The 17768-nt window shown below is 42.1% G+C and overlaps 1 protein-coding gene across 1 annotated transcript; it reads right to left on the minus strand.

Annotated features, from left to right (window-relative positions):
- Positions 1–870: 870 nt before the first annotated feature.
- On the minus strand, positions 871–17480 carry LOC139464263 (sodium- and chloride-dependent glycine transporter 1-like). The gene is made up of 13 exons (XM_071245786.1): positions 17366–17480; positions 16710–16841; positions 15947–16187; positions 13449–13581; positions 10349–10483; positions 9844–9947; positions 8810–8934; positions 8127–8239; positions 5445–5573; positions 4679–4778; positions 3258–3358; positions 1851–2021; positions 871–978 (listed from the first exon to the last, which is right to left on the minus strand). The coding sequence occupies exons 1-13, from the start codon at positions 17478–17480 to the stop codon at positions 871–873; spliced, it is 1707 nt and encodes a 568-aa protein (XP_071101887.1).
- Positions 17481–17768: the final 288 nt, after the last annotated feature.

Genomic DNA, 17768 nt, shown 5'->3' on the forward strand with positions numbered 1-17768 from the left:
CAGGAGCCATATTGAACCAAACATTTATAATATAGATTACCAGTGTTAATAAACTCAATGACTGCTCACATTTGTAACCTTTAATTTTCTCAGAATATTTCGAAATTGGCACAGTATTACATGGGTGATCTGCAATTATATAAGAATTGTCTCAACATGTTTGTAAACTGCATGAGGTAACTTATGCTATACTTTTTCTTGTGGGAGGAAGCCCGAGGTGATGCAGGTCACAGACGTTTACTTCTGTGGTGGAACGAACGAGCACATGGATTGTGCTGACAGACCTGGAAACATAATTGGGGAGAACTGGGATTCAAACCCACCATCATAGGTTACCAAACGTGCCCCGTTTCAAATGTCAAATCCTTTCGCTCATTGCCTTTTAACATTTAACATCCGCCACCATAGATTCGTCTCGGAAGAGGAGCTTCACAATCTCAATCCCTCTTATCACTAACCAAGTACTGATTGTTTTTCATTCACGAAGTTGAAACCAACAACTATAATGCCTCTTTTGAGTTCGGCATAGATTTATTTTCAAAATTGTAGGATCGTACTAACGAGCCGTCCATATATCTAATCAATTCAGAGCACTGTTTCCTGGTATGAAGCCAGGGAGAGGGAAGTCCTTATTCGTAAGGCAGATCCTGTTGTACATGTGACGACACGCAAGAAGGCGAGTCAAATACTGATGATAGTTCGTTTGTTTCATGAAATTTGGATGGTTATTTTTAGCGCCGTGTCATTTGACCTGGACTGAAAACGAGGCTATGGTGGTGAACATATCCAGGATAGAAAAGTAAAATATTCACTTTATGTAATATCAATTCCTATACTGAATGCCTTCTCTGCTGCCAGGTCTGTATTGCATCATAGACTGTCCTCTATCATAGCTTGAAAGCTGATGTCATCATTCTCGCAGTCTGTTTTTGTTTGGCAACCCCATTTCTTGTTTGGTTTGGTCGCCTGTTTCAGTTTCTGAAAAAAAGATACAACTTATTATAAATGTAGAGTCAGTTCCAGAGCTCTGTCACCAGCAGGTTCAAACAACCGGATATTGAGAAGGAAGGAGGTTATAATTACGATATTATTTTAAAATACCACCCTCACACCACATTTGAAGGGTGAAAGCTAAAAACTAGGTTTAGACGAAAGAGCAATATTTCACCGTCACATCACTTACTCTGTCTCAATATGTTTTACTCAGACACTCAAATCAAGATAAAGCCTCAGAAGGTTATGTTTAATCTTCCATTTGCAAATTCATATAATCTTCACCGTCAATTTGCCTTTTACGCCAAATGGAATCTGTGACGGATGTTCGACACTGGTTATTCACTGGTTCGACGGTATGTATTAACATGCACCAGTGCTGCATACTATATACACCAAAACGTGCTTGGCATTTCCTGAACATATTAACAATAAATAAAAGTTGCCACACTGATGTTAAACACAGCTATGTGAAGACAACCAGTCGACCATCGATTAACTATTTAATATTCGCGTGATGTGGGATCCTTGTTCGATATAAAACGTCAACGCCAGAGCATACCAAGTCTCGATTATCCAACGAAACAGATTCCATACGGCATTAAAGGTAAAATTGCAGTGAAAATCATATGAGAGAATCACTGAAAATGCGGGATGACACCAGTTGTTCGCGAAAAGGGTAAGCGTATCCTGCGCTACTGGAAACACCATCCACTCGTCAATTTGCATAAAAAGTAACTGTTGGTTGTTTTAAAATTTGTGATTACTCCAGGCGTTCGCGAACGAGACAAGAATTCACCATGGCGCGTCCCATCGCCCTCCCCCACCACCAAAATATTAAATGGTCGGGCTCTGACCTCTTTCAGCGTGGCTCCGTGTGTTCGAAACACTGTCCAAACAAAGAAGACAGGGAAGGGAAGTATTGAGGCCATGGATATCATCCAGCCGACAGCAGTGGCCCAGGTAGGGAAGATGTAGTCGGCGTACTGAGGAGGTCGGTAGGAGTAGAGGGAGAATGTGAAAATAACCTGAAGCAAAACAAATTGGTATTCAATTGTATGAATCTTTCAGTTTTATCTAAAAGTCACTATTAAGGAAAATACACGGTATGATACCCATGTCTTGTGGCTCTTCTGTAATGGCGTGTTTTCGAAACAATATTTGACTTCTACATCGACGTGCATGTGTCAAAGAATAGCTATTCCTGTGGTGAAAAATGTTCCATTGTATTATTTTCTCTGTAACAGTTTTTACGAGGAAAATCTTTCATGACCAGGGATTTTATTTCGCGGCATTCTCTAGTTTTTTTTGGTCCATTAAAAAATTCCTCGTGAAATTGTTCCCTAACCCAAATCCTAAATGCAATCACCTCTGCCTTAAATATGCAAATAGTTTCTCCGAATCACTAAAAATTTGTTTTACAATCCTGTACTCAATTTCATTCTGTCAGATACATTTACACTGGCGACATTTGTTCCGGATGGACCTCATTCCATGTGCAACTGATTGTCGTTGACAATTGCTATCATGGCGTAGTTTAATAAGGATACCCCACTCAAACACAGTATACTGACTCCGCCCCCACCAATTCTTGTTTCATCCCCTTAAATCCCAGCGCCAGGTGGGAAAGAACAAGAACCATCTTTAAATTTGTTTGGTATTACGCCGACGGGGATTAAAACACCAACCTTCAAAGGAGTAGTAAAACATATAGACATCTTCGTGGGTGTTATCAGTTGTCGTAAAAGCACTTTCAAGCATAAATATATATTTTTTAATTTTGTTTTTTTAGACTATTCTGGTTATATCGAAATTGGACTTAGTGATCTTGAGTTCACAAGTTTGATTTAAATCCGCTGTGAACTGTTTGAAGTTATATCACCGTCAGCTTGATGTGGCAGAAACCCTGAAGTGATGCAAGTGTTTAGCATTTTGGTTCAACCCACGAGCACGGATATGATCACGGATACGATGGTGACAAACCTAGAACATGGCTTCCAATCCACGATTGTAGCTCGTACACACAAGGGACTCAAGAACTGCGGCGCCTTACACGGTAGAGACATCCCTTCCAATTCGGAAATGTAGATAGCTATTTTATGTTGAACTCAAGAGCTTCCTTTAGACTAGGTGCACATGAACCTACATATATATGTAGACTTTGAGCAATTACACTCTACAACGCTCTGTGACCTAGTGACCGTAACAGGAATATTTGTTATAATAAACATAAGTGACATTGTCACAGTGTGCAGGATACATACCAATAGAAGCACAGGAGACACGAAGCGCATACAGATGCTCATACATCGGGGAGCGGTCTTGCCCCACATTGTTTGTATATCCACTTGTAGTTGTCTTGTTCCTGCATGGATAAATATGTCAATATGTATATGACATACGTGAGTTGATGGCTAAGAACTATATAATTAATCCACAAATAAATCACTTTTATTCAAGTTGTTGTTGTTGGTTGGTTTGTTGTTTAAAGCCGCACTCAGCTATATGACAGCGGTCTGTAAAAAATCAAGTCTGTACCAGACAATCCAGTGATTAATATCATGAGCATCGATCCGCGCAATTGGGATCGATGACATGCATCAACCAAGTCAGCGAGCCTGATCACCCGATCCCGTTAGTCGCCTTTTACGACAAGCATAGTCACCTTTTACAGCAAGCATGGGTTGCTGAAGACCTATTCTACCCCGGAATCTTCACGGGGCTTTATGCAAGTCCTTCAATATGCAAGTCCTTCAGAGATACTCAGAGCATATCAATTAATCCCCAAAAATATATTCCACCATTACGTAATTCATTTTATGTGAGGCTTAGAATTTATCATTCTGTCGACAAAAACTAAGAGCAGCGTACCTGTGCGTTGATTATATATTGTCTAGGGTTTGTTAATTGTCCCGAAGAATGATTAATGATAGTGGAATGTAAACCCACTATGTTCCTGCAATATAAATTGAACAGGCCCAATTCATTTTTCATTAAAACGGTAAAGGGAATGCTGTAGGCTGGCTGGCCACAGATTCGTCATATAACAACCGTGAGGAAATCAAACAGCCATATTGTCAGTATTTACCATATACATAGATATTTGCCCTCAGGAGGCATTTTGAGAAATATCGAATGACAGCAAATGCATCTGTCCTGTATGCTGTAATTTTGAGCTTGAAGCACCAAGGGGATTCTTGGCTAGAAAAGGACCCAAGCAACCTGTGCTGGTTGTAAGGGGACAGACTCACAGCGACTTGGTTAAATTCATGCCACCTTACCCCGATCGGGTGGATCGCTGTTTATAAAATGGATTGCCAGGATTCTATTATTGTAATACTACTCAGTACCGCGTTATCGTTGGTTGGTTGGTTTGTTGTTTTACACCGCACTCAGCAATAGTCCAGCTATATGACGGCGGTCTGTAAATAATCGAGTCTGGACCAGACAATCCAGTGATTCATATCATGAGCATCGATCCGCGCAATTGGGATCGATGACATGCATCAACCAAGTCAGCGAGCCTGACCACCCGATCCCGTTAGTCACCTTTTACGACAAGCATAATCACCTTTTACAGCAAGCATCGTCACCTTTTACGGCAAGCATAGTCACCTTTTACGGCAAGCATAGCCACCTTTTACGGCACCGCGTTATCGAATACGAAAGGAAACCCAGCAGTTACCATAACAGAAGTTCACGGCGATGCATTCCATTGTTGCAAACAAAGCCAGAGAGGGGAATGTTGCGTACCAGTCCACCAAGGTTAGGACGTATATTCCTCCCTGAAAATAGAACATAAGATACTATTTGGTCACATAATCCTAATTCACTGACTCTTGTGATTATTTTTGCCATTGTAAACACAACCCCTATCATCAAATTTGTTTTCGGACGTATTTGATAGCAGGATGAATGATATTGTGACATTGTCAAAAGGTCTGGGAACACTAATAAAAGTTAGACAAGCCGCGACACTTGTTTTCACAGATTATTTGAATTGAAAACATGCCTCGCTTCGGCCTTACACTTCAAGCATGAAACTGTCTTTTTTTGTCTTCTTTTTTTGGGGTCATTGGCCGAAAAAAGACGCTTAATCCAAAAAAAAACCAATTGATGAATTGGTGAGTGCTTAGAACGTGTCCGACAATACGTCGAGTTTTTCAAGCATACATATATAGAAAAACACGATAGTCAGAGTGCATCTTAAAAATGGCGTTTTCGTGTTAGATACAATTCTTGAGGAAACTTCAATTCATCATACAGAAGGGTACTTTTATCCTGGGTATTACTTTGTTTGGCATCTTGACAGGCATCGTGCAGGCGCAAGTGTATGACATGCATAGCACGCTGTTCTGTAGATGATATGAATACAATAATTGTGAATTCTTTGATTTAACATGGAACCAATCTTATAACACGAGTCAATGTTTATTGCTATAAAACCCTACCCGAGTCATATATAGAAGGGCAATCAACGTTGAAGCCAGTATCACCAAACTAACAGTCAGAAATCTGTGCTTTGCCAATCCTGGAACCTGATCCATCAATGCCGTCACAACGATTTCGAAGCTAGGTAGCTGGATAACAAATGATATAGTCACATTTAACAAGGCTTAAATGGCTACGTGCGCACATGTACATAGACAATGTCTTGCATAAATCAAACCTTGTCCCTATGAGAAAACATGTTAATAAAAGCGAGAAAAAACTTTCCATAATCATAAGAAGTATCTGCTGTAAGCTGATGCGATTGAACAATTCCGACCATATCCGACTGCAGTTTTGAACCTGGATACCCCCTCAGACACAGTATACTGACTCTGGGCCCACCAGTCCTTAATGTAGAGCAGCAAGTATCATTGGTATGACGCGGCCCGCGGCCTGCCACTCTCCGGGCACTAGACCACGGAAGCGGTCACAAGGATTTAAAAGCGATAAATTGTACATGTGTGTGTTGGAAAGATTAAAAAGTGAAATATAGTTCATGAAATGTTAAAGGAGAAGTCTCTGCATGTGCTGGTTACGTCACTATCTCAAGCACGTAGGCTGTAGAATGATTCCATGACACATTCTACCCATGGAACAAAGAAGCCAGCGGGTGACACCTTCTGGTAGGCTAGTCTATTCTTCCTGAAGAACTGAAGACTGAAGTGCTGCATATTCCGTGGCATATTCTGTGGTCCTGGTTCATCCCACATATGCTAAATTGACTGAGATCTGGTGATCTTTGATGCAACGACATTATGGGTATGTTCTCAGGACATCAGTACAGACCCGTGATGTGTTGGGACGTGCTTGCAGAAACGGGACAACGTGAGGAAGTAGGATCTCGTCACGACAAAGCACACCTGCTAGTTGAGATACGAACAACAGCCATTCTTCCCCCTTGAGATATTGCTCCCCTAATCATGCCCTTTCCTCCATCGACTGATATCCATTCTGAATTCCGAATTCGCCTGTGTCTGCTTCGATGAAGGAAACGGGATTCATCACTAAACTTAACGCTACGCCAACGTTTGGGAAGGCACTGATGATGTTATCAACACCTGATGCCAATTACGTTGACGTAAAATATAGCCAACGTGGGGCCTTCTTGCTCGGATTCCGGCAGGTTTGGGTCGAGTGTAAGGGAAGTAGTGAGTGAGTGAGTGGGTAGGTATGGTTTTACGCCGCTTTTAGCAATATTCCAGCAATATCACGGCGTGGGACACCAGAAATGGGCTTCACACATTGCACCCATGTCGGGAATCGAACCCGGGTCTTCGGCGTGACGAGCGAACGCTTTAACCACCAGGCTACCCGACCGCTTCTGTAAGGGAAGTAAACTAGGTAGATTTTCGAAACGATCTTAGCTACTATTAATCTAAACAACTTCCGTTCAAAGAAAAGATAAGTTCATCTTCCCGAGGCAAGGACGTCAACTGACTGTAAAAGTCCAGTTTCCAGCCTTGTCGAACTAGGCTGCAATTATGGAGTTATAATTCGGCTGGACTAACCAGTCTATGCATTCTCCAATCAAACTCGCGTAACGAAATCGACAACCAGTTCGTAAACTGTCGTTCAGATTTCGGTCGATTGAAGGATTTGCAAATCATGTGTACCGTCAATTTAGCGTCAGAATAAATTTTCCAAATCTTTCATGTTCTTAATCAAGGTTCTCACGAGGTTTGGTGCACTTCGCGAAGTAAGACATCTCGATTACCAATCAGATCGTCTTCACTTGGGGGCGCAAGTGAAATGAGAGGTGGAATCTTATTGGTCAACTGGAGGGACATAGCAGATGATGCATAACTCGTAATAGCCACTGGTGGGAAACTGGAGCTAACTCCCTTTCCTCGAGAAGATGAGATATTTTAAGTTTAAGATAAGATACATTTGAAACTTTCGTAAACCTGACGCAGATCGTACAGAGCTAACTAAGACACCTATTGTAACTAGGTGAGATAGAATAAGCGTCGTGTTTCCCAATGACGTCACGGAGACTTCCCAGCCGCAGACAATAACACTTGGCCTCCTCTTAAGCTTCAGTTTTATTCCTTCAGTCGGACTGGACGGAAAACATTCGAAGGCCTAAACTCACTTGGGCCTTTGATGATGGAGTGAGGGATAGCATGTGATGAGGTTGCTCGAAAAATGCCATTAATGTTTCAGCTTCCAAACTATTTACTCAACCCAGATAAATCGCAAACGAAAATGTTGAGGATTATTAACATGCTAAGTATGAATCCTGGATTTATTCCTATGATATTATAGAGATGGTGTTTCACTATCCATGTTCTATCATCTATATAATCTTCACGTGGAAGATTGTTTCAGACAGCTACATTCTAATCCTTTCACTAATTGTAGTCATGATTATGATACTGCAAATAATAACCGCATTGGTGCATGTTTTGACTTGACATCGTCCAGGGTCCTGTTCCACAAAGAGATCTTAGTGCAAAGGTGGTCTTAATTCTCACACTTTAACATAGGTCTAGAGCAATGTTCAGCCTGCGCCCTGTGCGGAATAAATTGAATAACTGTGTATACATTAAGAAAAGTATACAAAGAGATCAGGTAATGAGTTGAACACTCTAGACCTATTTCAATGATGATACTCAGTTGCAAGAAGAGACTTGTGCTTTTACCAGAGTATCGATTAACAAGGACATCAGCATAAGAAAGGTCAGTCCCGACCACAACTGTGGGAATGGGAGAGCAGCTACGGCCTCGGGGTAGACGATAAAAGCTAAGTTGTACCCTGAAATAAAGCCATTCGCATTAATATTTCAACTTCTCTGAGAGTCAGTAGACTTACAGAGCTATACTCTTTTGACATCACCACTGTCCAGATGCATGTGTAATTAATATATTTAAACTATGAACATATTTTGATCTGTTCAAAAGTATTTATTCATTAGTTAAAATAACGTGTTTGTTTACAGTAAAACATTGGTACAATGCATCAATATTAGTTCCATGTATTCCCGGAAACAATTGGCTACAGTAACGATCACACTGGACGAAATATGTGCCTTTTTATTACTTGTAAATGCTTGTAAATAAAAGCGAAAAATACTTTTCCACAATCAAAAGACTCCATTGTACGATTCCTACCGTATCCTAAGCAGGTGTTTATGACTCAAGGCTAAGTAATTGTTGACATGTCATAAAGATGACATTTGAAGACATTGATGTAAAAATGACACTTACATACATATATGTCTTAATAAACATACATCAACATAGTGTATGCATACATTGACGACCTTTCAACTTTGGTAAATGTGGTGTTTTCGTCCAGTGTCACTTGCGGAAATGACATAGTCACCTGATGACTGGAAAGCTTCCACTGAAAGTCCACGCATATGAGCCACATGACCAATGACAGCGAAGACAGTGAACCCTACGAAGATGGTAGTGAGCGCGTCCACTAGGCACATGGCTATAGAATCTCTGTGAGTGATACAACGGTTTCACTGTTTGAAGGATATTAATGATTCCGTATATACTATCTGCATAACATTACACATTCACAGACCCGTGAAGATCCGGGGTAAAATAGGTCTTCGCACGCACGCACGCACGCACGCACGCACGCACGCACGCACACACGCACACAAACACATGCACATCGCTATGTAACTGCAATTGTCCTGGATGCGACATTAAACCTCATATCACATAACATCCCCTCTTATATATTAAGTATGAAATGATATCTGCAGATACGAAGACAACTGTTTGTTTGTTGTTTAACGCTGCACTCAGCAATATTCCAGTTATATGACGACGGTTTGCAAATAATCGAGTCTGGACCAGACAATACAGTGATTGATATCATAAGCATCGATCGACGCAATTAGGAGACGATGACATTCATTAACCAAGTCAGCGAGTCTGACTAACCGATCCCGTTAGTCGCCTCTTACAACACGCAAAGTCGCCTTTTACGGCAAGCATGGGTTGCTGAAGATCTATTCTACCCCGGATCTTCATGGGTCTTAAGACGAAATAAGGGCAAGAGGAGAGAGTTATAATACTACGTACAAACGTATAAACTTATGCGTTAATCACGTATACGTTTATGATATTATAGGGGCGGTCGGGTAGCCAAGTGGTTAAAGCGTTCGCTCGTCACGCCGAAGACCCGGGTTCGATTCCCGACATTGGTACAATGTGTGAAGCCCATTTCTGGTGTCCCCCGTTCGCTCGTCACGCCGAAGACCCGGGTTCGATTCCCGACATGGGTACAATGTGTGAAGCCCATTTCTGGTGTCCCCCGCCGTGATATTGTTGAAATATTGCTAAAAGCGGCGTAAAATCAAACTCACTCACTCTGATATTATAAAACACCTGATGTACCTGAAACAGTTATTCTTGAAGTTGTTGTGCCCCGACAGTGTTATTATGCAGCCCATACCGATTCCCATTGAGTAAAACGAGTAAGCACAGGCCTCCATCCATATCTGAAAAGTAGCATACTGAAGAATTGACTTCAACATTGTTTGTGTAGCGGAATTACTCAACGTGTACACACTAGTTCTAACGTTTATGGCTCCATAAACGCAACAAAAAACATATGGACAATAGTCATGAATCATACGCGAGCAATAATTAATTCACATGCATGCTATTCTTTCCTGGAGTCCTCCTCGGGATACACGATTGTTTTCGTTATTTAAAAATGATTTTTAAACGGACATTAAAATTCTAAAAAAAACACAAATTTTAGATCATCACCTCAAAGACATACAGAAGAGTTTCTTAAACCTACATTGTACGCAATTTCATTTATGAATTGAGGTTGTATCGATATAAAAATAAAAATAAAACCTGTAATTTCATTGACATTGTCTGACATACACACCTTTGGTTCCAGGAGCATTTCAAAGTTAGGATACACATAGTAATATATCCCATCTGCAGACCCTGGCAGTAGACAGCATCGTATCAGGAAGATTGTGTTCAACAAATATGGGACACCCACGGTGACGTACACAATCTAATTATAAAACATACATAATTGTGGTTATATACCACTTGAATTACATTATATCATATTAACAATTATGGAATCCACTTTAAAACCATTTTAGGGGAACTTGACGCCTGACGAAGGTCGTGAATATAGGAATGCACAAATAAATTACAACTTGCATGTTGGCTTTCGGAGAGAGAGAGAGAGAGAGAGAGAGAGAGAGAGAGAGAGGGGGGGGGGGGGGGGGTGCGTAGTTACTTATGTCAGATCTTATTTGATCCGAGGACATCACATTCATCCGACAATCATGCAACCTCGAAAAGGTTAACATTGGGCATTCCAAACGCCAGTTACAGGCTCTACGATTCCGTCAAAATCATCGTCTATCTCTCGCTTCAATGGTTGAAACAGGAGAAACATCCACAGTCCGTGGGAACTGCGGACATGCAATCTCGGCCATCTTTGGACTTCTTTAAGTGGCATCAGAAGGTCGTTTCATGAGCAAGGGAGAAAGTTTTTATGGACACACAACTTCTTTATTACAGTGAATGTAAAGTTTCAGTGTGGATACTGGCAGTTATCAACTTCACAACACTTGCGCGATAACGGTGTTAGTATCTACACCAAACTGTAGCATTCACTGTACATAAAGAAGTTGTACATCCTTAGAACCATCTCCCTTCTTCATATATCAGACATTCCAGAATTCTCTTTTGTTCAGTTTTCAAAATTTGAATCGTAATTTTTAAGAATCGAAGTCGCCTGTTTGAAACTGGTGCCGTAAAGCTCGAGAAAGCTGTTTTCTGATTGGTTGTTTCTTATTAGCCATTTCACTGGAGGAGCAAGAAGTTATACAAAAATAACTTTTTGTAAGAATTTACTTTCACTTTGTGTGAGACAATGGAGAAAACTTCCATGGGTTAAAGATTGTCGAACTGTATGAACCCCGGAGCTTGTGAAAGTGAGTTCTTATATTTTTTATATTCCAATGGCGATGGATACGTGTGACACCATTTCTACACTGACCGCCACACAACCACCAGCAAGACCGCGGCACAAAATAGGTCCTCTAAACGACAGATGACATATCCGCATGAATGCTCATCTTTTTCTTCAGTAAAAATTTTTATAGTCTGTTACAACAAATATATTAAAATTATATCGTCATCAGATGAGAAATACCTACCTCTAAGTCCGTCACAGTGACAGTTCGTCGAAATGTATACACAAAGAAAAACGTTAAAATCACACCCTGATATATTTCATGTTTTTTTGGTCCCAATATTTGTAACAGTCATGGAAGATAAAATTCCGGGAAGAATTATTTTTTTCTCGAAATGATGTAATAAGTCGTGCGTGACGAAAGCTCACGTGCCATGCATGGTATGCCCGTGCAGCATGCTACCCTCGAATATCTCTAAAATTGCTTTCTTAAGCTCGGTTATAAACAGTTATTTTATGACATTGTGTGACCATGGCACGAAGGCGATTATCAAACGCCACAAGATGGCAAATAATCACACTCTCGTAAGCCGTTTAGTCGAGAAACATGCTCAGACCGGTGTTGTACAGGACCGTCCCAGATGTGACGACACATCGCGAAGACAGGAACGTTCTTCATCTCATACGCCGAGTACTCGTCTGAAACAGCTGTGGTTTCCCAATCGTCGTTTCAGCACCAGACCCGCCAGGAACCGTTTGAAAGCAGCAGAACTGAGGGCTAGACGAGTCATAAAGCGTCCCTTGTTGAGAGATCACCACAAAGCTGCTCATTTAGCATGGTGTATTACGCGACAGAACTGGAATCTGAGAATTGGAGACGGATTTATTGGTCAGACAAAGTTGCTTTCTGCTCCACGTCACTATTGGAAGAAATGGAAGAACGAGAGTTGGAGGCACCGGAACACGGCCTACACCCCAAGGAACATTAAACCGACTGTAGCATACGGCGGGGGATCGGTAATTGTTTGGAGGATGTATCTCTCATGATTGCAGATCGGATTTGGTCACCATAAGGGGCAACGTACATGGGGCTCAGTACATCCAGGACGTTTTGAGGCCAGTCTTCGTTCTTCGCTTTGACACCCCACCCATCGGGAGTGGTTGTTGTTGACCCATCAACAGATTTAACGTCTGACTGGAGGCATGCGACGTAGGGTGGAAAGCGTCATCCGGGCACGTGGCGGTTATACCTGCTACTGATCTGTTTCACGTGTCATGTCAATTAGAAACTTTAAGGAACATTTTCACATGAAACCTCAAACGTAACTCATTTACTTAATCCTGCATCTCCATACCTTTTTGGGGTATTGTCTAAGGTCAAAAACCGTTCTTGTGTGACCATGATGTTTTGTCAATAAATTTCAATCACAACTCACAAATATCTTCTTTATTTGTTGTCAAATGTCTGTTCTATCCGATGATATTGGTATCTCCCAGCTCCTGTGGTCAGTCATCCCATGCCATGATTTTTGCCATTGCTCAGAAATAGGGATGTGCTTAACTTTTGTCTTTGTGTATATTTACTTCAAGTACAGAACGTCAGAATGGCCGACAAGTTCTATCATTCCGAGATGAGTATCACGATGGATACATTATTAGATTGCTGTAGAATTTTGATGACTGTCATTGTCAGTCTAGGCACATCTCGATAGTTGGGGTGTGGTGGATCTCTCTTTCTCGTTTTGTTACCAAGGATGGTTCGTCGCGCGGATATTCGATCACAATGCTGTCAGTCATGTTAGTATCTAAATGACCATAAACAACGTTTCTGTTCATATGAGTGCAAAGGAATTCCCAGGGGTGCTCTGAGGAATGTGTAAGTAGTCTGTCAGTGTTTACGTCATTTCAAGAAAAGTCTCGTAGAAAACGTATTAACGTCAAAATGTGTCGTTCGTAGGCTTCTCGGGATTAATTAGCCTCTCGTGCAATGAAAAAGTCGCATAACGTTTATATTTCACATTAAACAAATATTTTATAATGACCACACCTTTCCCGATACTCTGATTCCCCACATCAGGCACAGCAAGACCACACACATTGTGACAGCCAGACAACCAACCAACGGCCATCTCAAACCAGCAAGGTTCTCTAAACCGTCGGTTATGTCCAAAACCTGGAATCTGAAAGCGGAATAATATGATCTATAAATTTACAACAGTAATAATAGCCTGCTGAACGTCCAATATACTACTACTACTACTACTACTACTGCTACTGATAATTCCATTCATAATGCGCCAAATGCCATTTAGCAAGTGAATGCTCATTTTTTTCATTGCATTACTATTATCCCGGTCAATGGGTCAGAGTGCACTCGATTTTCATGCTCCTCTCCCAGGGGAGTATACAACCAAAGCTGCCTGAGGCGCTTGGTTAACAGTCACATTCCAGCGGGTATCCACTAACTGCTGGGTGAACAGAGGCATACAGTATAGTACGGTTATAACGAACTCAAAGGGACTACCAATTTTAGTTCGTTATAACCGTAGTTCGTTGTAAGCATATATACAGCATAACTTAAGCAAATAGCCGGGACCCAAAAAGTAAGTTCGTTATATCCGTCAGTTCGTTATAAGCGTGTTCGTTATAACCGTAATTTACTGTATTTCGAAAAAGGTCACATGCCTCGAGTGACACCACATGCCCTGTACGTGTTTCAGAGTGGGGCAAGACGGAAGCCCTGGAAACTACCTGAGTCCACCTGTTGATAACGACCACCCGCAACCGTGTCACTTGTGATTATAAGTCCCTGGAAGCATGGAACCTTCATGCGAGTCGAAATCCCGTTCAAGACTATTGTACCGATCTGCATGCACGTGTGTGTTGATCAAGATAAATCCCACGAAGTCCAACAAGGATAAGGCTTGCTCTAACGACTGCTGAACGTCGACCAGCGTCCTGAAGCGACTGAAAGGGGCCGTCACACCATGACGTTCTGGTCAACGTTCTCTGAACATTTCAATCGTTCTAGAATGAGGATGACACATCTGGCGTGTGATTAACGTGTGCCTAACGCATGACTAGCGTGTGTAACAGCGACCAAGTAAGATACCCCTGAAAACCATTAGCGTGTGCTAACGTGCCACTGGCGCGCGACGAACGATTTGTCAACGTTAGACGAGCGTGTTGAGCGTGTGACTAACCACAGAATTTCATAGTCACACGCTGCGTGCGCTACGGGACCGTTCAGCGGTCGATGACAGGTCGCCAGTGAGTCGTTCAATGCAAAGCAAACGATTAGTAACAACCAAGTAACGCTAGAGTAACGACTGACTAACGATAGCCGAACGCGTGCAACGCTCGGCGAACGTTAGTAAAACGTTCCACGAACGTTCTTAAACGTTCTTCAGCGTTTAAAAGTAAACGTTGAAGAACGCTGGTCTCAGTGAGAACTTTTGTGCATGTTCAAAACTTTTTTTCCGGACCAGCGTTCTCCGCCGATTCCCGGGGATCACCGACGTTCACTAGCGTTCACACAACGCTCTTCTGGCGCTATCCCAGCGACCATAGGCGACTACCAACGTTTCCTTAAACGTCATAGAACGCTGACCAGAACGTCATGGTGTGACGGCCCCATAACGCTTTATCTAATAGACCGAGGAGTGAGTGAGTGAGTTTGGTTTTACGCCGCTTTTAGCAATATTACAGCAATATCACGGCGGGGGACACCTGAAATGGGCTTCACACATTGTACCCATGTCAGGATTCGAACCCGGGTCTTCGGCGTGACGAGCGAACGCTTTAACCACTGGGCTACCCGACCGCCCCCATAGACCGAGGAAGTGGCCCTTTCGAATGTAGCAATGAAGGAATTTGAACACGCTTAAAGTCCTGAATATTGTGTGTTGTGTCTCTGACAAATATATACAGAAACCTTTTTTATTATCTTGAAAATTCAACTCCGTTGAACGTTCAAAAAATTAAGTTGACAAATCAAATTACTATCTTGAAAATTAAACTTCAAGTTATTAAGTTGAAATATATCTTGAAAATTCAAATACTGTTATTATGTTGAACATTAATTCAAGAATAGGTATTCAGCAACCAATGCTTGCCGGAAAAGGCGACAATGCGTGTCGTAAGAGACGACTAACGGGATCGGGTGGTCAGGCTCGCTGACTTGGTTGATGTCATCGTATTCCAATTGCGTGGATCCATGCTCATGATGTCTATCACTCGATTGTGTGGTCGGGATTCGATTATTTACAGACCGCCGTCACACAGCTCGATTATTGCTGAGTGTGGCGTTAAACAACAAACAAACAAACATAATTTTGAACTTTTCAACTGATTTCAGCAACTGAACATCCCTCGTCCTCACGTTACGCTTTGAGTTGACGCTGGCGCCAGGTGAGTTTTCAAGAGAGCATCTTGAATTCTCATGATAATAACAATATTTTTCAAGATTAAAAAAATAATTATGTGGCCCTAATGGGGTTCCGTAAATTATCCCTCCATCTCCAAGGATATTAAATAGTCACCTACCGCCAATATTCCTCTGCAGCTGTCAAGCCCCCGATGGTAACATTTGTGGAGACGTTGTTGTTGACGTCGTTGACGTCTGTGTTATGCGATACACAACTAGGCGTGTTCCACTCGTTGCTGCAATGCGTCCATGGAAGGTAGGTTGAGAAGGAATTGAAGAAGTAGTACATATACCAGGCGAATATCGCCGAGTTGTAGGTGGCGTATGTCCACGAGATGACCACTGTCCCCAGTCCTATTCCTGTAAAACCCAAAAACCCATATTAGCCGCATTCGACACACAAAAAAGTTGTTTTTTTGTTGTTAAGCACTGCATTATAAGTAGGTCAAAACCAGGCTAGAAAATAGATCGGCTGTGGGGATGACACGTAATCTGATTTGGGTCGCCTGTTACGACCAGTATACTTTGCTGCGGACCCCGAATTACCGACTAGGACGATCCGTTCTGACGTATATTGTAATGTTTGTTGTTTAACGCCGTACTCAGCAATATTCCAGCTATATGACGGCGGTCTGTAAATAATCAAATCAGGACCAGATAATCCAGTGATTGACATTATGAGCATCGATCCACGCAATCGAGATACGATGACATGTATCAACCATGTTTCAGTCAGCGAGCCTGACCACCTGATCCCGTTAGTCTAACGGATCCATGGCAACCTGTACTAACTGGACAGGGAATTTATTTTTCCGAAAGCATAAAATTTGTAAAGGTATTGTCCCGATTAACAAACGTCTGTAAGTGCACTAGCAAATTAACCTTTGAATGGAGGGCACATGTTCCACACTGTGACAGGACCACTCTGCGAGAACTGACCAATGACCATCTCCACAAATACACAGGGGATGGCGCCGATAACGGTAAACAGCATGAAGAGAAGGAGGAAAGCACCTGTTGAAACATAAAGTATATACGGATCATGGCGATCTACTGACCCCTCTATGTAAACAAATCACGTGTCAAAACTGATCAGAATAGTTTTGTGCCATTTACTGCGTCACCAAGAAAAACGTCCGCCCCATTAGAGGACCAGATCTGTTTGCTTATTTGTTTGTTTGATGTTTAACGCCTCACTCAGCAATATTACAGCTATATGACGGCGGTCTGTAAATAATAATCTGGACCAGACAATCCAGTGATTCATATCATGAGCATCGATGCACGCAATTGGGATCGATGACATGCATGAACCAAGTCAGCGAGCCTGACCACCCGATCCCGTTAGTCGCCTTTAACGACAAGCATAGTCACCTTTGACAGCAAGCATGGGTTGCTGAAGACCTATTCTACCCCGGAATCTTCACGGGATTGACATCATGAGCATCAACCAAGTCAGCGAGCCTGACCACCCGATCCCATTTAGCTGGAATATTGATGAGTGCGGCGTACAACAACAAACCAACCACTGTACTTACCCCCGCCGTTCCGCATACACAGATACGGGAACTTTAGAAAGGTCCCAGCACCGACGCTATAACCGACTAGCGTGATCAAGTAGTCCAGATGATGAAGCCAACGCTCACGAGCCATTTCTGAAAAAGGTATACAAATGTATAGAATGCGTCAACACTAGAGAATAACCAGTCTCAACTATCCACCAAAACAGTTTGTTTTGTTTATTTCTTGTTTAACGCCGCACTCAGCAATATTCCTGCTATATAAAGATGGCCAAAGCACCCGCCTGAAAGCAAGGCGTCCTGTGAAGACTGTTACCTTAACACATGCAGCAAGGATTGGGGTGGACGAGCTGACACAAGGGACTGCCTGTTTGCCGATGGCGTTACACCATGTTTACAGACGAATCAAGGGTTTGCATCC

Source organism: Haliotis cracherodii, unplaced genomic scaffold (genome assembly GCF_022045235.1).
Source record: "Haliotis cracherodii isolate W230 unplaced genomic scaffold, xgHalCrac1.p SCAF_17, whole genome shotgun sequence".
Classification (NCBI taxonomy): domain Eukaryota; kingdom Metazoa; phylum Mollusca; class Gastropoda; order Lepetellida; family Haliotidae; genus Haliotis; species Haliotis cracherodii.